This window comes from Eptatretus burgeri, chromosome 3 (genome assembly GCF_056783735.1).
Source record: "Eptatretus burgeri isolate ZD-2024b chromosome 3, Ebu_testis_v1, whole genome shotgun sequence".
Taxonomy (NCBI): domain Eukaryota; kingdom Metazoa; phylum Chordata; class Myxini; order Myxiniformes; family Myxinidae; genus Eptatretus; species Eptatretus burgeri.
In genome coordinates, this window is record NC_140963.1 from 105,171,468 (window position 1) to 105,192,973 (window position 21,506).

The following is a 21,506-nucleotide window of genomic DNA, read 5'->3' on the forward strand; positions in this document are numbered from 1 at the left end:
ATCCGATCAAAATTGCTCAAAAAAATAAGGGTTTCGTCGACTCCCCTGATTTGCGACAAAGTGACCTTGACCTTTGACCTTGACCTTCAAAATTTTGTGCACTGAAAGGGACCTCTATAGGCCTCTGATATGCGAAGTTACAAAAATTTCCAATGATAACTGTGCTCTACAGAATTTTTTTATACGTGATTACAGACAAACAAACAAACAAACAAAAAAACCACATACAAGCTGACTAACATATCTTGCAAAAACTTCGTTTTGGCAAGATAAAAAAGAATTGTGACGTCAATCGTGACGTCATTGCACCGTGTCCTGTCATTGGTTTGGTTAATAAATGGCCATAACTTGGGAACCACTTGTGCCCGTACGTGTGTGACCGTACATGCGTGGCCATACGTGCAAAAAATAAAAAAATTGTGACAATCGTGACGTCATAGCACTGTGTCCTGTCATTGGTTTGGTAGATAAATGGCCATAACTTAGGAACCGCTTGTCCGATTAATATCAAACCTTGAAAAGGCACATCCACGGGTCCCCAGCAAATATACCTGGCAAGTTTCAAGCAGATCGGACCGGTGGTTGTCGAGAAACGGCAGTCGCAGACACACACACAGACACACATACACAGACACTCACACAGACAGACACGCACACACACGCAGACGCAGAGACACGCAGGCGCACTCAGAGACACGCAGGCGCACGCAGAGACACGCAGAGACACGCGGAGACACGCAGACGCGGAGACACGCAGATGCAGAGACACGCAGAGACACGCAGAGAGAGACACAGACGCGCGCAGACGCAGACGCAGACGCGCGCAGACGCAGACGCAGACGCGCGCAGACGCAGACGCAGACGCGCGCAGACGCAGACGCAGACGCGCGCAGACGCAGACGCAGACGCGCGCAGACGCAGACGCAGACGCGCGCAGACGCGGACGCGCGCAGACACAGACGCGCGCAGACGCGGACGCACAGACGCACAGACGCACACACAGAGATTGCTGGAATTATAGATAGATAAAGTAATTAGCCTATAAGCTTCAAGCAGCTTTTGTACATGTTATTATTCATGGTTATTTGCACTGAAAATCTCCGTTTATTCACTGAAGTGAAGGCCAAGTATGAGCAGCTGTGAACTGGCCAACTGAATACTGGTACCGCAAGTAAATGCATGTACCATAGACTTGCGAGCTTTTCTTGACGGTATAACAACACGATAATGTAAGGTGATAGTTTAACAAAATTGGGATTGTGACTGTGATGCAGTATTCACACTTAGACTGTTTGATTGGTTGACTGATTGAAGCCAGCTGACATCAAATAAAGAAATTATCAGAAAACGAGTGAAGTTAAATACATGTTTATCATTCATTTTCAAACAATATACTCGTCCAAAGTTATTAGTTTGAGCTGTTTATTAAATCAAAACAAAACACAATAAAATAATAATAAACAATATTTAACAAAGTAAAATGAAATCGAAGAGGGAAAATATGCATAAAATGAATGAAAGAAAATTTACAAATGTAATACTGAGCTTCCCGATGCTTAAATAGTTCATCAGATATTTAGGGAGTTGTGAAGTTTAGGTGTTGTCATTGTTTGAGGTGGCCCTCAACTTCTGGCTAATGGTAGGCCCTTTTGAAAATCAGTTTCTCACAGTGATGAATGCATTTGGACTATTTTCAGTTACTCCACTGCTTAACATCCAAGCAATTTTCATTACATTTCGTGAGTGCGGTGTGGGCCACATTAAAAATGATAGCATGGGAAACTTATCAATTCACAATTTTTCATTCACAAGCGGACAGCACATGTACATTTTAATTATTTGCTATTTGCAGAATTCCCTGAACCTCTCCCTGTCCCTCCACCTGAACCTCTCCCAGTCTCTGAACCTGAACCTCTCCCAGTCTCTGAACCTGAATCGCTCCCAGTCTCTGAACCTGAATCGCTCCCAGTCTCTGAACCTGAACCTCTCCCTGTCCCTGCACCTGAACCTCTCCCTGTCCCTGCACCTGAACCTCTCCCTGTCCCTGCACCTGAACCTCTCCCTGTCCCTGCACCTGAACCTCTCCCTGTCCCTGCACCTGAACCTCTCCCTGTCCCTGCACCTGAACCTCTCCCTGTCCCTGCACCTGAACCTCTCCCTGTCCCTGCACCTGAACCTCTCCCTGTCCCTGCACCTGAACCTCTCCCTGTCCCTGCACCTGAACCTCTCCCTGTCCCTGCACCTGAACCTCTCCCTGTCCCTCCACCTGAATCTCTCCCTGTCCCTGCACCTGAACCTCTCCCTGTCCCTGCACCTGAACCTCTCCCTGTCCCTGCACCTGAACCTCTCCCTGTCCCTCCACCTGAATCTCTCCCTGTCCCTCCACCTGAACCTCTCCCTGTCCCTCCACCTGAACCTCTCCCTGTCCCTCCACCTGAACCTCTCCCTGTCCCTCCACCTGAATCTCTCCCAGTCTCTGAACCTGAATCTCTCCCTGTCCCTCCACCTGAATCTCTCCCAATCTCTGAACCTGAACCTCTCCCTGTCCCTGCACCTGAACCTCTCCCTGTCCCTCCACCTGAATCTCTCCCAATCTCTGAACCTGAATCTCTCCCAGTCTCTGAACCTGAATCTCTCCCAGTCTCTGAACCTGAATCTCTCCCAGTCTCTGAACCTGAATCTCTCCCAGTCTCTGAACCTGAATCTTTCCCAGTCTCTGAACCTGAATCTCTCCCAGTCTCTGAACCTGAATCTCTCCCAGTCTCTGAACCTGAATCTCTCCCAGTCTCTGAACCTGAATCTCTCCCAGTCTCTGAACCTGAATCTCTCCCAGTCTCTGAACCTGAATCTTTCCCAGTCTCTGAACCTGAATCTCTCCCAGTCTCTGAACCTGAATCTCTCCCAGTCTCTGAACCTGAATCTCTCCCAGTCTCTGAACCTGAATCTCTCCCAGTCTCTGAACCTGAATCTCTCCCTGTGCCTGCACCTGAACCTCTCCCTGTTTCTGGACCAGTCTGCTCTCCCTCTCCTGAACCAGTCAACTATCCCACTGCAAATCAACCGGCGAGCTCTTTCTCAATTTCTGAATCTGCCAGGACTTTGTCACCCTCTCTGCAAGAAAATCAACTTGCAGTTCCTGATCCAGTGACACTGTCTACTGCAGCCAACTTATTAACATTCTCTGAACTAATCAACTCTGGCATACAGTCTGAATCATGTAGTTCTTTAATGGTAGAAGAAACTTTAACATGTAGCTCCCCCATTAATCTATCTCATGATATCTCTATGTGTAGTGTAAAAGTTCTTGATATATCTTCACCTATCCCAACAGCATTATAATATGAGAACTATTTCATGTCAGAAATCATGCTAGAATGCATCTCCAGCCATCTGGGATCCTCCAGCTTCCAGGGCCTGAGGCGGGCCCTGGACCCGGGCCATACAGTTGCGCTCGCTTCGCTCGCGGTGATGCTAACCTGCAACTATTTAATGGTAGCCTCCTACTCCAAAAAATAAGGAAACCTCTGGAATGGGATTTGAGGTCGCATATAGTGACCAGGCAATGATGCTGCAAATGGAAATCAGACAAATCATTTGGAATCCCACAGTAAGCATGAGCAAGATCGGCTCGCCTGGCCTTAAGTGCTTCTTTTTCCTTATCGGATACTGGTACGTGCTGGACCAACTGAGCATACAGACGCTCGAACTCTGCAAAGAAACTCTCTCCATCCATCCCCCGAGTTCACTTTTGAAATGGAACGCTCTGGTGTACTTCTCTTCTTGGATGACTTAGTTCAGAAATTGGCTGACGCTTATAAAACCACAGTCTACCTAAGTCTACTTTTACCGGACAGTGTACTCGGTGAGTCTCTTACAGTTCCTCAAGATACACCATTGGATTGATTGGTATTTTGGTCAATATAGCAAGAAAGATCTGCTCCACAGATAAATTCCGTGCAAAAATTGAGACCATCAAGACTATTCTTCTTGATAATGGGTATCCTGAATAGGTCATTAATAGATATGCAAATACAAATTCCTGAACCCACCAAAGAATTCTATAATCGGACCTCGTAAATGTCCTGTATACCTACGTCTACCTTGGAAAGGAAAAGTGTCTCAATGGCTGGAAAACCAGATCAAACAGACAGTGTCCCATTCTTACTATGCTGTTCAATTACGAGTAATTTTTCACCACCCGCTGATTGCTTCCATCAGTCCAAAGACGTTCTGCCTGCCTCTCATATAAGGAAGATTATTTATGGATTTCAGTACCAGTGTGATGCTAGGTACGTGAGCCGTACATCTTTGAGAATGAAGGATCGCATTGAACAACACATCCCTTGGGGGATCAGATGGGGTCAGTCAACTGAACAGACAACCAACTCGGGCTTATAAGAATGTACATAGTATGACAGCTATTCCCTGTGCCTCTGCAATTGGTCACCATTTACTGACTAATACTCAATGTGCAGAGCAATGTCATATTGGCTGGTTTAAAATCTTGAGTAGAGGATGCAGTTTAACTCACCTTCATGCAATGGAGACCACATTCATCAGGTCAGCCAACCCTCTTCCTTGTCGACAGAAATAATTTGTCCGAACATTATATCTATTTTGACTATGATGGCTTGACTGTGTAACAACTGTACCACAGTCAACGTTGAGTCATCATCATGAAAAATTTATTGACGTCATTCGTCACATGATTCGGCAGCCATGTTGTTTTCACAAAAAATAAACCTTCAAAAATCTTCTTCTCTGAAGTGGCTGAACAGATCAAGGCGAAACTTTACACGTATAACCGCCTGGCCATGAGGAAAAAACGGTTCACACACATGATATTATTGGTCACATGGTTTGGCAGCCATATATATTAGATTTACCTTAAAGCCCCTAAAAAATCTTCTTCTCCAGAATGGCTGGACAAATCGAGGGGCAACTTCACACAAGTGTTTCCAAAGCCATGGATGCACAAGTAGTGGCACATAGCAAGTACTCATGGGGAATATGTGTGGTATTTTTAAGACGTCATAGGTGCCTTCGTTATGATGTCATAATTGCACATGTATAACGCTACATCCAATCAGTATAAAAAAAATTTAAGGGTCATCTCAGGATAAAATGGTCCACAAAAAAAATTGATGTCATCGGTCACGTGATTCGGCAGCTATATTTATTTTTATTTCTTATTTTTTAAACCTTCAAAAATCTTCTCTGAAATGGCTGAAAAGATCGAGGCGAAACTACACATATGAATGCCTATCCATGAGGAACAAAAGGGTCACACATATGATGTCATAGGTCACATGGTTTGGCAGCCATATTGGATTTACCCGAAAGCCTGTAATACACCACTCAAAAGCAGTCCTGGCGAGGGTTTGCAATCTTTTATTGCCCTTTTTCTTGTTCATGATGTTTCATTTACATTTCATTTCCGCCGGTTCATTCATGATGCTCTGTGGTTCCACCAATCAGGTAATCTCGTTCTTTCTTTCTCTCAACCAATCAACACTGAGGACATTGCATTGTAACTTTGTAAGTGAGTTTGATGCTTCTTCTTCATCTGCTTGCGGTTTCATCCCGAGGAGTGCAAGTCGAAAATCATTGATAATGTCTTTTATTGAAATGCATATTTAAATTTTGTTGTTCTTATTGAATGTTTGATTTGCTCTTTATTTATTTCTTTGTATACAAGTTTGCTTATTCCCTTCTCCCTCTTTGTGTCTTTTTGTCTTGCTTGTGATATGCATCAGTGCTGTTTTGAACTGCTCATCCCATCCACCTTTCCCCTCATATTTTTCATAAATATGCCTTTTAAATGGAAAGAAATGTGTTTGATCCATCTGCCACCTGTGCGTGTGCCATCAATTTCGGTTTATTTGGGCGACCTTAGGGAACGGTAAAGAGTAGATTCATTCAAGTCTCCGCAGTAACCAGTAATTCGAAACTGTTCGGTCATTCGTGGGATGAAAGATTCCGGCACTGATGCATATCACATTGGTGAGCCTCAGACGTGACAATATATCAAGACCCAATCATGTATCTCACCCGTAATAGGAGGAAATAACCAATCAGCTTTCACCTATTCAATTATTCCGGGGAGTTACAATTTTCATAAATTAACCCCCATGCTCTTCCAGTCAAAAAAAGCTGCATAAAGCAACCATGAAAAGCCCTTTTCTGTTTCAAACCCTGTCAGGATTCTCCTACAGCTACAGACATTCACAAGTAGCACATACATCAGAAACCCAATGCTACACCACCTCCTCAGCCGCCGACGTCTCTAACCCGTAATTGGCAAGAATAACCCATCAGTTCTCACCTAATCAATTACCCCAGGTAGCTAGGATTTTCACAAATTAACCCCCATGCTCGATGGTAGAACAGTGAGGGTGGAAGTGTCCATAACTTTGAGATATCTTGCTCACAGACAAACAGACAGGTGAAAACATAACCTCTATCCACCTGAGATGATGAAGGCAAAAACGGTTATCAGCCAATTGGGGCACTCGCTGACCCTGTCTCACAATGGCCTGCCCTTTTCTAATGGTGATGCCCTTTTCTTTTAACCCCTACAGGCATCAACATTCTCCCTGTGGACGGTTAATCTACGACATCAAGCGGAGCGTCGACGACGCTCGGCGGCAAGCCGAACCACATCGTTTAACGAGGATCAAGCACGCCGGTACCTGCTAAGAACCACACCTGGGCAGGCTCGTCGTCGCACAATGGAGCAGTCTCGTCGTCGCACAATGGAGCAGGCTCGTCCTCGCACAATGGAGCAGGCTCGTCCTCGCATAATGGCGCAGGCTCGTCTTCGTACAATGGAGCAGGCTCGTCCTCGCATCATGGAGCAGGCTCGTTCTCGAACACCGGAGCAGGCTCGACCAAAGCAAGCTCGACCTCGCACACCGGAGCATGCTCGACCTCGCACACAGGAGCAGGCTCGACCTCGCACGCAGGAGCAGGCTCGACCTCGCACGCAGGAGCATGCTCGACCTCGCACGCAGGAGCAGGATCGACCTCGCACGCAGGAGCAGGATCGACCTCGCACGCAGGAGCAGGATCGACCTCGCACGCAGGAGCAGGATCGACCTCGCACGCAGGAGCAGGATCGACCTCGCACGCAGGAGCAGGATCGACCTCGCACGCAGGAGCAGGATCGACCTCGCACGCAGGAGCAGGATCGACCTCGCACGCAGGAGCAGGATCGACCTCGCACGCAGGAGCAGGATCGACCTCGCACGCAGGAGCAGGATCGACCTCGCACGCAGGAGCAGGATCGACCTCGCACGCAGGAGCAGGATCGACCTCGCACGCAGGAGCAGGATCGTCCTCGCACGCAGGAGCAGGATCGTCCTCGCACGCAGGATCAGGATCGTCCTCGCACGCAGGATCAGGATCGTCCTCGCACGCAGGAGCAGGATCGTCCTCGCACACAGGAGCAGGATCGACCTCGCACGCAGGAGCAGGATCGAGCTCGCACGCAGGAGCAAGCTCGACCTCGCAAACAGGAGCAGGCTCGACCTCGCACATCACAGGTTCATCCACCGGCTCTTACACAAGCACCAGGTCGCTCATCACTTGACCCAGGAGTGCCAGCTCGATCCCTTTTGGGTCTAAACGTGCCCCCACAAGTGCAACCTCGCGCACGATGGGGGTTGCTTCACACTCAGCGGGTGCTGCCTGCCACTCATTCCCCACTAAACCCCTTGCTATTGCATTGTTGTCACCTCCTGTACTGTTTGTGTCTTATGCCGTATGGTGACATCTACGCAACACAATGATGATCTGGCTTATCTCCACTTTCTGTCCCCAATTCCTTGCTGGTTTCCACAAATTGTGCATCCAAAAGTGCCATCAAATGCCATTGGAATACAAGTCCAATTGGCTAATTTCCCCATTATTCTTTCCTTCATTCATAGATAAATCGATTTAGAATGTAAGACAAAGCCAGATCACTTCGGTAGTTAAGGCCCTGTCACACCTTGACGTTTTAGCCAGCGTATGGCAAGGTATCAAAATGTATGTAAAACGCTGGCGTACGCTGAACTATTGATGTTTTTTCCAGTTTTGGACGTATTCATAACAAGTTGGACGTATGCATAACGTATTAGTAACGTACACAGAACGTTTCAATCACATATAGATAACTTATATCAACGAATGCTGAGCGTGTTGTCGGCGTTCACAACCTATGCCCAACGATAGTCTAACTTATGTATAGCGCGCGGCAGCGTATCGCCGATGATCACGTGGCGTAGGCTATTAATAGTCTGCGGCTCGACGATTCAAATCATAACCGCACAAGACATCAAAGTGTCAAGCCGCTGTCACACCTTGACGTTTTAGCCAGCGTATGCCGACGTATGAAAAATTTGCCGAATACACTGGCACACGTCAAATACGTAATGGGTACGTTCTGTATACGTGAAGAGCACGCTGGCATACGTCGTAGTACGTCGCCAAATTTTCAGCATGTTGAAAATGTTTTGACGTATGCCAGCGTATGACACACGCTCAGCATACGCTGGCATAAGTTGTCGGCACGTTAAGCGATCATTGACACACGTCGACACACGTTGCTTGTAAGTTACTCATAAGTCTAAACATGTCGAGGTCATGGTTAGCGTCAGTGTTCCAGACTCCCTGTTTTGGGGTCATCTCTATCATCTCAGTAGAGATGACCTAATAATAACAGTCTCGAAGTCCATCCGTCCGTTCGTACGTCCGTCCGTCCGTCCGTCCACAATCAAACCGAGTGGAGACAAATAGCCAATAGTGGAATGGATAGAGGTCGATGAGACATGCACAACGATATAACTTTCAAGGTCGTCCAAGGTCGAGGTCAACGTCACGAGGCTGTCAAAGTTGCAAAAATCGTCGATTTCAAATCGTATCTCCTCCCTCATTTATCAAGAGAGATCAAATGTTATTAGTGATTCACATACTATGGGACTATTATCTAGAACAACACGAGCCATTTTTTTTTGAAATTTGCCCTCGTTCCGATTTTATAGCCCTTCAATCTTCGCTCTGATTCCCCGTATGGGCCGTTCATAAAGGACATACAAAAACTTAAGAACCGAAACTCTCCGAGACAAATATTACATTTGAAACTTTTGTCAGATTTAACTAAAACAATGGAACACAAGTTTGTATGCACACTTACTTTCATTTATGACATTAACATTGTCTTGAATGTCAATTTGTACTTTTATTTTCATAAATGACGTGCTGTGATATTAAAAGAAAAAGTTAAATTACACCGCTAGGGACTGCATTGTCATGGCTTACAAACATCAGTTCATAAGGAACTGCTGGCTTTGCAAGCGATTAGCGATGTATGAGGGGGGTGGGTGGGTGGTCACTGGCCTGCATACAGAGGGGGGTGGGTGGTTTTGAAACCCGGAAGTAGAGCGTACGTACTTTATGAACTGCCCCTATTCCAGTCTGGCACAGAGTTACTTTCGACCTCTGGCAGAGATGACCGGCACTCCCACTCGGTGGTATTTTTATTTTATTTTTTTTCTTCGGTATGACGGTGATGTTGACACTTCGATATCTAGTGCAGTTATGATTTAAATTGTTGAGCGGCAGCCTATTAATTATATTATATGATAACCGCACTAGAAATCAAAGTGTCAACATCACCGTCATACTGAAGAAAAAAAACCAAAAAAAAAAAACCAGGGCGTCTGGAACACTGACGCTAACCATTACTTCGATGTGTTTCGACTTATGAGTAATTTACAAGTAACATGTGTCGACGTGTCAACGATCGCGTAACGTGCCTACAACACGTTACTCGTAGGTTAGAAATAAGTTTCGGGTATGCTAAACATTACCTCAACGTGTTTCGACTTATGAGTAACTTACAAGTTACATGTGTCGACGTGTGTCAACGATCGCGTAACGTGCCTCCAACTTATGGCCAGCGTATGCGGAACGTGTGAGTCATACGCTGACATACGTCGAAAAATTTCAAGCATGGAAAATTTGTCTAACAGCTCGGCGTACTACGATGTATGCCAGCATACTACGACGTATGGCAGCGTACTATGACGTATGCCAGCGTGCTCTTAACGTATACAAAACTTACCCATACGTATTCGACGTGTGCCAGCGTTTTCGACAAATTTTTCATACGTCGGCATACGCTGGCTAAATCGTCAAGGTGTGACAGGGCCTTTAGCAAAACTGTCATTCAGAACAATAGAGATGTTCATTTGTCCCTGACACTGTCACAAGGCATAGCTGCCGACAGCACTTCCAGGGTCGTTAATATTACCTCTGCCACCGAAGGTGGGCAGAGGTTAGTCATGGGCAAAAATATTTGCACCCTTGCACTTTTTTCAAATAACTCACAATTTTCTCCAAAAAACAAGTTGAAATTGACAAAAGTATGTATTAGGTCTCCACAATTCTTTATTTCACTGTTGATATTACAAAACCTTTATTTTTGATTCAGAACTTAATATATCCTTTTAAATCAGAAAATAAAAATAAATGGCATTGACAAAATTATTGACACCTGACATGACACAAAAATAATTGCAGTCAAGTGCTTCCTCAAACCAGGAATGAGCTTCGTACATCTCTGTCCTGGCAGTTTGACCCACTCGTCTTGTGCAAACTGCTCCAGTTCTCCCAGATTTGAAGGGTGCTTTCTCCTAACTGCTGTTTTCATCACTTAAAACATGTAAAAATGCAAAAAAAAAAAATCGAAATTTTGTTGAAAAAAAAGTTGCAAAAATTATTTTTTGTCTAACAATTTTTTTTGGGAGGGGGGTTGGAAATCACTTAAAACATGTCGAGATACAAAAAAAATTTTTTCTTTTTGGGGGGGGGAACAATTTTTTTGGGGGGGTTGGAAATCACTTAAAACATGTAAAAATGCAAATATATATATTTTTTTTTCTCAAACAATTTTTTTTTTGGGGGGGGGGTTGGAAATCACTTAAAATATGTAGAAATGCAAAAAAAACATTTTTTTTCTCTAACAATTTTTTTTGGTGGGGGGGTAACAATTTTTTTGGGGGGGGGTTGTAAATCACTTAAAACATGAAGAAATGCAATTTTTTTTCCTTTTTTGGGCGGGGGTAACAATTTTTTGGGGGGGGTGGAAAATACTTAAAACATGTAGAAATGTAAAAAAATATTTCTCTAAATTTTTTGGGGGGGTTGGAAATCACTTAAAGCATGTAGAAATGCAAAAATAAAATTCTCTATTTTTTGGGGGGGGGGGTAAAAAAAATTTTGGGGGGGGTTGGAAATCACTTAAAACATGTCGAAATGCAAAAACATTTTTTTTTTCTCTAACAATTTTTTTTTCGCGGCGGGGGGGGGGGACCAAGTCCAAAATTTAATGGCATGATCCTTGGACCATACCTAACCCCCCCACCAAGTTTCGTCGAAGTCCGTCGAGGAGTTTTCCCGTAATACTGTTCACAAACAAATAAACAAACAAACAGAAAGGGGTGAAAACAGTAACCTCCGTCCATCTTTGAAGATGGCGGAGGTTAAATATCAAAAGTTTTTTTTTTTTTTTTCAACAATTTTCTGGAAGAAATGGTGCATTCTTTGAAAAAAGTGAAAGGCTGCCAATATTTTTGGCCACGACAGTATGCTTTCACCCTGTCTGTCTGTCTGTTTGTTTGTCTGTGAACAGGATATCTCAAAAAGATATGGATGAATTCAAATGAAACTTGGTGGACAGGAAGGATGTGTGACAGACAAATTGATTAGATGCTTGTGAAGATCCGGATGCGAGAATTTTCTTCACAATTTTTCATCATTAAGAGATGGGGCCTAAAACGATATGTTGCTCGACATCTCAAAACGTTTTGGATGGACTATGACAAAATTTGGTACATGATTTAGGTCGGTGATTAGAACAAGCTGATGAGAGTTTTGGTTATGTCCAGATGCCGATCCGACCTGTTGGTAGGATACAAAACGTAAACTGTTCAGCCTGGCTGAGACATGCACTCCAAGTGCCGTTCTACTTACCTCCGCCACCAAAGGTGGAAGGAGGTTATGTTTTCACCCGTTTGTTCATTTGTGTGCAGGATATCTCAAAAAGTTGTTTATGGATTCGGATGAAATTTGGTGAACATGTTGGGTGTGTGACGAGGAAGAAGTGATTCAATTTTGGTGAAGATCTGAATCTGGGTCTGATAATCTTTTTAATATAATTCTTCATCATTGAGAGATAGGGCTAAACCGATATATAGCACGATATCTCAAAAAGGTGTGGACGTATTCCTATGAAACTTGGTGGACAGTTTGGGTGTGTTACCACGACAAATTGATTAGATTTTGATGAAGATCCAAATCCGGATCTGCACATGAGAATATTTTAATCTTGAAAGTGATTTTTCACCATTGAGAGATTGGGCCAAAAACAAATATATAGCATGATATTTCAAAAATGTATTGGGCCCGATATGTTCTCCTGGATCAGACATTATGTGGTGGAGGTATGCGTTACCGATTTCCCTTCTAGTTTCCATCTGCCTTCATTGTGAAATTGATTGGATTTGTGCACAGTCATCGGAGGACACTTTATTCATCTATGCGCTGGAAAAGGACAATTGGAACCAAGCAGGCACAGCACTAACAGCTCGGCTGCCATGGTACCATGCTGGTATAGTCACAGTTTCAAACCACATTCACAAAACCTTTCCTTCAAAATGCTGTTTAATATCTCTGCAGGCAATTCATTTTGAACAGGCTTGATATTTTCATGGACCGGAAATTTCACAATTATTTGCTGCTCCACTCTTTCTTATCTTAGTTGCTGTGATCGTGATTTTCAGCATGTGCACTGAAGCAGGAAACGGCCAATTATGGGTCTTTGTTACAAACACTATAAAAGATACATTCCCGTAAAAGCGAATCAACTCTTTCATACATTACTTTTGCTTTTGGAAACAGAGTCCAGGTCAAATATGTAGCAGCCTCCTCTTTCAGAGAAGGCTGTTTGTGTGGCGGTGCAGGCATTTGTTTGAGACAGTAGTACCATCATAAACAAGGAAAAAAGACATAAAATGTCAAAACCCCCGTTGTTTTAGTAATTTTGCTGAACGGAGTTAAAGGGCTAGCCCATATTTATTTACAACTAAAATGACCGCCAGTCTCCCAGTCGGCCATCTTTGATCTGATTGCAAAATAAAGTTAGGTGCAAGTGTATGCCATCATGTTCTATGTTTGTGCCACGTTTAAACAAAATCGGACAATGAATGTCTGAGAAATGGTTGTGGACACATTTAAGTAACAAAATGGCTGCCAGTTGGCCATCTTCGATCTGATCTCGTAAAAAATAAAGACGTGCTTATGTAAGCCATCATTCATTATATGTGTGCCAATTTTGAATAAGATCGGTAAATGCATATCCGAGAAATGGTTGAGGACATGTTCAATACTGTATTTTTGTTTTTGAACAACTAAAATGCCGCCAGTCTACCAGTTGGCCATCTTTGATAAGATCCCAAAATAACGTGAGTTGCACATGTATGCCATCGTGTACTGAGCTTGTACGAAGTTTGAACAAATTCTGACCATGCATGTCTGAGAAATGGTTTGGGACACATTTAAGTTACAAAATGGCTGCCAATCGGCTATCTTGGATCTGATCTCAAAAAAAAAAGATGGCGTGCATATGTAAGCCATCATTCATTATTATCTTTGTGGCAAGTTTGAACAAGCTCGGCAAATGCATGTCCGAAAAATGGTTGAGGATGTGTTCGATGCCGTTTATTATCCCGTCCCCCCGGAGGGAGGGAGCGGGATATTGTTATCGTCCGGTTTGTTTGTTTGTTTGTCTGTTTGCAACTTTACGGCAAAACGGCTTTAGCAAACACTATCAAATTTAATCCACAGGTGGGCAATGAACTTTGGATGACACCATTAACTTTTGGGTCCAATTGGATCAAAGGTCAAGGTCAAGGTCACGAAAAGATCAAAATCGTTTTTCGCTCATAACTTCGTCAAAAATGATCTGATTTACTTCAAACTAAGCTTATAGTGAACCTTATTCTCTTTGTCACTTATAAACCTACCCATTCCTAGAGTGAAAAATGCATATTTGTGAAGATCGGTAGGGTCTGAAGTTTTGCGGGTCATGGTCATCGGTCAAAATTACAAAAATTCCATTATAAATCAAAAAAGGTGAGGAATATGCGTGTTTTCTATGGAAGACATATATCAAGTCCTTTATTGGCTTTCATTTGACACCATGACCTTTGACCTTACGTGGTCTTGAAAGGTCAAAATCATTTTATGGTCATAACTTCATCAAAAATGGTTTAATTAACTTCAAACTAAGACTAAAATATTCCTTATTCTATTCCTTATAATCAACATTCAGGTTAAGGATATATCAAATTTATATTTGATCCCCAAAATAACTTTATGCCTGAAATGGGCGGGATTTGTTGTGCCTGACGCCACTTGTTTTTTATTTTTTATAAACAACTAAAATGGCTGCCAGTCAGCCATCTTTGATTGCATTGCCAAACAAAATTATGTACATCTGTATACCATCACGCGTTGCCTTTGTAGCAAGTACAAGTAAAATCGGTCAGTGGATGTCCGAGATATGGTTGCAGACTTACGGACCCGAAAATTGAGACCAAATCCATTAGCCCCCGCTTCGGACCAAGTCCAATGTGGGCTGAAATTTTTTTTTGTTTTTTTAGGTGTATCCATGATAATGTTTGCAATTTACAAGCCATGCATCACATTTGGGCAGACCTTTATGGTGTTGTACATAACAGCAAACTACTCAGTGTGGTTTTTTTAACAGTTCCAATATCACTCTGTGAATGAAGATGTTTGCTGGAACTAAGCAGGCAGAGCACACTTGCTTTTGTAGACAAAATATCAGTCATATCTGACTTTCACATTGTGTACGCTGAAGACTGAGTTAATATGAGAAAATTTCGATGAAATGTTGTGGTGGATGAAATATTGTCCAAATCAGGTTTTATGTTTTGGTTATTTGTCATTCAGTTGTGTAAATATTCATTGAGAAAGATGGGAAACATTTAATTAGCTCTTTAAATTTGTGCATGTTGTGAACATTATGAACATGGAAAAGTTTCATTACAGTGGAGACAGATAAGTACTAAACTCTCCTGTCTGTTCTCCCCTCTCCCCCACCCACTCCCCATGAATTAATGAATTCCTTGGGGAAAACCTTCCAGGCTGAGGCAGCAAAGGGATTCAGTGGTGAGTATGACAGGATCTTACAATCTTGCTGACCCTTGTGATTTCAAATGCATAATTGTTAACTTATCTGGAATTGGAATTCCAGATAAGGTATGGTCATCGTGCACCGTCCATCCGGCTCCTATTTCAACTTCTCCAGTGAAACCGCTGTGCCGATCCGACTGAAATTTGGCAGCAACATTCGGTTCCTGACTGGGAACGGGGATTGCAATCTTCATCATGTGACTTTAAGTCGGTCAAAATGGCGGTCACGTAAATTCCTTCAAAAATCATCTTCTCCAGACCCACCAGTCAGAATGCTACCAAATTTGGGTTCAAACATTATGCCAAGGCTCAGATACGGTACAGGTCCAGTGGTTCCATATATATATATATATATATATATATATATATATATATATATATATATATATATATATATATATATATATATATATATATATATATATATATATATATATATATATATATATATATATATATATATATATATATATATATTACATTGTCTAGGCTCGTGGAAGAGCTAGGACATAGAACAGATCAGGACACAACACAACATAGGAAGAGGAGGAGAAAGCGGAAATGACAATAGCATGGTGAAGAGAGGAGGTTTGTCCGTCGAACAGCTCGACGGACAAACAAGGGATGCAGGAAACGATGCAGTTAGTGGAGAATGCAAGGGGTGGGCAAGATGGATACACAAGCAAAATTTTATGAGGGGTGAAGGTGGTTTAATGGGTGTAAAAAAGATCATGACTTTGGATGGGGGATGACCTCAGATGGTGGTGAACAACTGTCTTGAAAACCTGAAGGGAAGAACGAGATTGAAGAAAGTGTGGAAGGTGGTTCCACCGGTGGGAAAATAGAGGAATAAATGAGTGGAGGTGAGCAGTGATCCTGGAATTTGGGAGTTTCACTAGAAGGGGGTTGCTGGTGGGCCACATTAGGGGGACAAAGCACAGAGAGGGCAGAGGAAGCAACATCAGAAAAGCGGTGGAAGAAGAGTCCACTGATCTTACAGTAACAGAAAAGTTATTGGCACATAGACATTTGTGGCTTTCTTTCAATTTTTTCAGTTTTAGCTTTTTAATATCCATATATGGTGTTATATGGAAGGGGGAGGGGATCCATAGATAGATTGTATGAAGAATAGTATGGAATGTATGCTCGAGTAGGTTAGATTTGCCCTTGCATGGTATTATATATCTGATCGAGGTACGTTGTTTGTAATGTGTGTACTGAAGGGGCAGTGATTGTAAATAATAGAGCAGAATGAATAGAGTAATATTGGATTGTGTAGAACCTCTTGATCAGGAAAGGTCTGGTGAGGACTTGGGCACAAAAGGCACCAGGAAAATGCTATGCGTTGGAAAAGGACAACATCCTTGCCGTTTAGCCAGAGTACAGCAGGCTACGATAGCAAAGTGACCTGTAGAGCTTTGGAGAGAGGGGCAGAACACTTGTGAAGGGCTGCCGCACAGGGCAGGATTGCCCAGAAGATGCTCAGGTCAGGTTTGGGAGCATGCGCTGGCACAGAGCGTCGCTGTGTCAACTTTCTGCCGGTACTCAAGGGGCCTCTGTCTGGTCATCCCCCAGGCAGATGCCTGGCCCATCCTCATCTCCGTGAGATGCCGATCAACCTGCTATAACTATGAGGCACATGGTCGGCCCATTGGCCTCCTCCACTCAAGAGGCTCTCTCGCTGAGAGAATCTAGTAAGCAAGATCAGCGTCAGGAAAACGAGCCACATGTCCTCATGGCCTATACAGGTCACAAACCTCATCTGAGTCTCAGCAAGTGTTCCTTGGACACAAAGTCTGACCAGCTACAACCAAGGATTCTCTGAAGAGACCTAGTACCAAATGAGTTAAGTCTCCGTCTCGGATTCCTGGTCAGAGTTCAAGTCCCACATCCTTACAGCAAGACGAAGCACCAAGGACCTAAAGACGTGGACTTTCGTCGTCCTCGGATACGGACTGACAGAGCCAAACCTCATGATCCAGGAAATCCATGACTCCCCAGGCCTGACTGACCCAGACATCCATTGACCTCTGGCTCGCAACATTCGGAGACATGAATATCACTGCCAAAGTAAGTGAATTTCTCCGTGACCTCATCATCCTCACCACAAACAAGACAGCAGCATCCAAGATGTCATTGAAAGCCTGGATCTTAGTTTTGACCCAGGAAACCCGTAATCCCAGCGGGTCCGACTCCCCCATTCAGAGCCTCGAAGGTCCCCCTTGAGGATCAGTTTTGGTGGCACCCCACAAAGACCAAGAATCCTCCAGAGGGGTCCCCCTTGAGGATCAGTTTTGGTGGCACCCCACGAAGACCGAGAATCCTCCAGAGGGCATCCCAATTAACAGAATCAAACGCTTTACGGAGATCAACATGGGCTGTGAGCAGCCCCTGCCGAAACTCATCTGCGTTAGGTGAGGACCCGAAAAACAAAGATACGGTCAATCGTTGATCTCTTTTGTGTGAAGCCCGACTGCTCTGGGTGCTGGTGCTCAAGCACATGGTGGTGAACCCTATCAATAATTATCTGATCAAAGACTTTGCCTGACGCTGAGAGCAGCATCACCCCTCAGTAGCTGTTGCAGTCGTGGAGATCACCCTTCCCTTTCCTGAGAGGGACAACAAGGCCCCTCTTCCCGTCAGTTGGGATGATGCCTGTGTTCCAGACAGAGCACAGAACTGCATGCAATGACACCAGTACAGCATTTCCACCAGCATTGAATACTTCAGCATGGATGCCACAGATCCTCGGAGCTTTGCCTCCTTTCAACTGGTTCACTTCAACCTGTGTTTCCACAAACGAAGGTGGTTCACAGTTTATTGGAGTGTCAGCAATAGGAATAGTTACACCCCTGACATCCAACTCAGCAGCTGGTGGGTCAGCCTGGTGCATCCGCTCAAAGTAACCGGCCCAGCGGGCCTTCACTTCAGTCTCCTCTGTCAAGAGCCCACCATCCTTTGCTCTAACTTGAAGTTCACCAAGGAATGGGCTTTGAGGAAGGCAATGCGTGAATTCCCCTGTAAGCAGGACGAGAATCACTTGACCACATGTGATGCTGCACCCCTTCACATATTCCTTGTGCGTAGGCTTCCTTGTGTGCCCTCCACATATGTTCAGTTTTACATCTCAACTACCTGAACAGCTCAGCTTTACCATTAAGCCTGGCACTGCGACTGGCCAATGGTATCCAGTGTCCCTTGGGAGACAAAATTATTCTTTGCCCTGCGGTGAATTCCAAGACATCCACCGGCAACATCAAGGATGGTAGTCTTGAAGGCACTTCACATCTCTTCAGGATTTCCCAAAGTATCCAGACCCCCCAAATCTCCACTCAGCCTGTTCGCAAACTCCTCAGCTATCCTCTCATCCCTGAACTTGCCAACATCCAGCCTGGGCTGGCATGCCAACATCCATTCTCCTTGATTTATACTGCAACTTCAGAGATGCTACAACAAGCCTGTGGTCGGTATTGAGGAACTGAGCACTACGGTCGACCCTGCGGTTCTGAATCATCCTCCATCACCATCAATGAGTCCATGATTAATCTCTTTTGCCACACCACCAGCGTTGGAATACCAAGTCCAATGATGAGCCTGTGGGCAGTGAAATCATGAACCAGCCACCCTTGGACTACAACTTTTTGCAAAGTCAACGAACTGAGTGTGATTCTGGTTCACAGTTCCAGACCCATGGGGAGCAACACATGTCTCATAAGCATTCCTGTTAGTGCCAGTTGATGCACTTAATTCTCTCAAGACAAGAAGAGTATCTCGCCTGGGGCACCGATCAACCAGACTCGAGCGTGGCAGAGAATGCCTCCTTCACAGTGAGATTGCTTGCCTCAGTAGAAGCATATACCGAGACCAGGGGCATGACAGCCAAGGAGTAACGAATCCTCAGTCTCATAATATGCTCGTCAACCGGTGTTGCCTCAGTTATCATGGGAGTCAGCTTATTGGACACAGGTATAGCATCCCCTTGGCTATCGAAACCATTCAGAGCGACCAGTCCTGTTGTAGGTGTAACCACCCGCCATGATCTCGCCACAATCTGATCTCCAAACCACAGAGTGCTGCAATGCTAATGTCCAAATGCTGGAGCTCAGATGATAGCAGATACAGGTGATCATCCTCTCTTTGGGATAAGACATTCCAGGCTCCCACCCGAAGGGACTGACTGCCTTACGTTAACCCGAAGAGCTCGTCATCTGATGGATGGCACGTCAGCACCACCCCGACACAGCCCCGCAATCTGACCAAGGAAGGTTATCCTTTGCTTTTGCTCCAACCATTAAAGAATAGTGGTCCTGAAGGCTTTGCCCCAATCCTGTCATCCAGTGAGCTGCCCTGCGAAGGGCAGCTGCTCAGGAGGTACTCCCATGGACTGGGTTTTCAGTTTTCTTTGCGTTTTTTTATGTGTTTTCTGGAATGAAGTGTTTTACGGTGGCAGGAGTGCAAATCCTGCCACCAACCTCCTCAAAAGAGTTGCCCAACTGCAGGACGACGTCCACAGACACAGGTTGACACCAGATATGGATGGCCATTGCCTCACAAGGAGCTCCTCCACCTGTTGACAGGTTTGGTGTTTTTTTAATCCTGCTGGGTGTCCATTTCCATACACACTCTTCACCAGGAAGCCTGGTGGGGGAGACTGTTTAGTCACCAACAACCTGATCATGAAACAGGTTTGTAACAGGTTTACATGGCACTTGCAGCAATTCACAGATCTGATCCAGCCTGACCTGACCTGACAATAGGATGGAGCCACGCACAAACACCACCGGCCAATGTTGCGACCAGCCGTGTGCTGGAGAGATGGTCCCTGTGAGCCGAAGAGGTCGTGTCTGCGCACGTGCATGGCAGATTTCATCTCAAACCAGAGAAAAAGATTTGTTCTCTCTCTTTCTCTCTCTTTCTCTCTCTCTCTCTCTCTCTCTCTCTCTCTCTCTCTCTCTCTCTCTCTCTCTGTCTCTCTCTCTGTCTCTGTCTCTCTCTCTCTCTCTCTCTCTCTCTCTCTCTCTCTCTCTCTCTCTCTCTCTCTCTCTCTCTCTCTCTCTGTCTCTGTCTCTGTCTCTGTCTCTGTCTCTGTCTCTGTGTCTCTGTGTCTCTGTGTCTCTGTGTCTCTGTGTCTCTGTGTCTCTGTGTCTCTGTCTCTGTCTCTGTGTCTCTGTGTCTCTGTGTCTCTGTGTCTCTGTGTCTCTGTGTCTCTGTGTCTCTGTGTCTCTGTGTCTCTGTGTCTCTGTGTCTCTGTGTCTCTGTGTCTCTGTGTCTCTGTGTCTCTGTGTCTCTGTGTCTCTGTGTCTCTGTGTGTCTCTCTCTGTCTCTGTGTGTCTCTCTCTGTCTGTGTGTGTCTCTCTCTGTCTGTGTGTGTCTCTCTCTGTCTGTGTGTGTCTGTCTCTCTGTCTGTGTGTGTCTGTCTCTCTGTCTGTGTGTGTCTGTCTCTCTGTCTGTGTGTGTCTGTCTCTCTGTCTGTGTGTGTCTGTCTCTCTGTCTGTGTGTGTCTGTCTCTCTGTCTGTGTGTGTCTGTCTCTCTGTCTGTGTGTGTCTGTCTCTCTGTCTGTGTGTGTCTGTCTCTCTGTCTGTGTGTGTCTGTCTCTCTGTCTGTGTGTGTCTGTCTCTCTGTCTGTGTGTGTCTGTCTCTCTGTCTGTGTGTGTCTGTCTCTCTGTCTGTGTGTGTCTGTCTCTCTGTCTGTGTGTGTCTGTCTCTCTGTCTGTGTGTGTCTGTCTCTCTGTCTGTGTGTGTCTGTCTCTCTGTCTGTGTGTGTCTGTCTCTCTGTCTGTGTGTGTCTGTCTCTCTGTCTGTGTGTCTGTCTCTCTGTCTGTGTGTGTCTGTCTCTCTGTCTGTGTGTGTCTGTCTCTCTGTCTGTGTGTGTCTGTCTCTCTGTCTGTGTGTGACTGTCTCTCTGTCTGTGTGTGTCTGTCTCTCTGTCTGTGTGTGTCTGACTCTCTGTCTGTGTGTGTCTGTCTCTCTGTCTGTGTGTGTCTGTCTCTCTGTCTGTGTGTGTCTGTCTCTCTGTCTGTGTGTGTCTGTCTCTCTGTCTGTGTGTGTCTGTCTCTCTGTCTGTGTGTGTCTGTCTCTCTGTCTGTGTGTGTCTGTCTCTCTGTCTGTGTGTGTCTGTCTCTCTGTCTGTGTGTCTGTTTCTCTGTCTGTGTGTCTGTCTCTCTGTCTGTGTGTCTGTCTCTCTGTCTGTGTGTCTGTCTCTCTGTCTGTGTGTCTGTCTCTCTGTCTGTGTGTCTGTCTCTCT

The 21,506-nt window shown here is 44.8% G+C and overlaps 1 protein-coding gene across 9 annotated transcripts in view; it reads left to right on the plus strand.

Annotated features, from left to right (window-relative positions):
* LOC147030581 (uncharacterized) overlaps positions 1-21,506 on the plus strand; it is a 163,944-nt gene that overhangs the window by 15,545 nt on the left and 126,893 nt on the right. For all 9 annotated transcript variants that reach the window (XM_085874795.1, XM_085874798.1, XM_085874797.1 and 6 more), the window contains 2 exons: positions 6,582-7,544; positions 15,213-15,237. In XM_085874795.1, the coding sequence (XP_085730921.1) occupies positions 6,582-7,544; positions 15,213-15,237 (988 nt within the window). The remainder of the gene's footprint in view (positions 1-6,581; positions 7,545-15,212; positions 15,238-21,506) is intronic.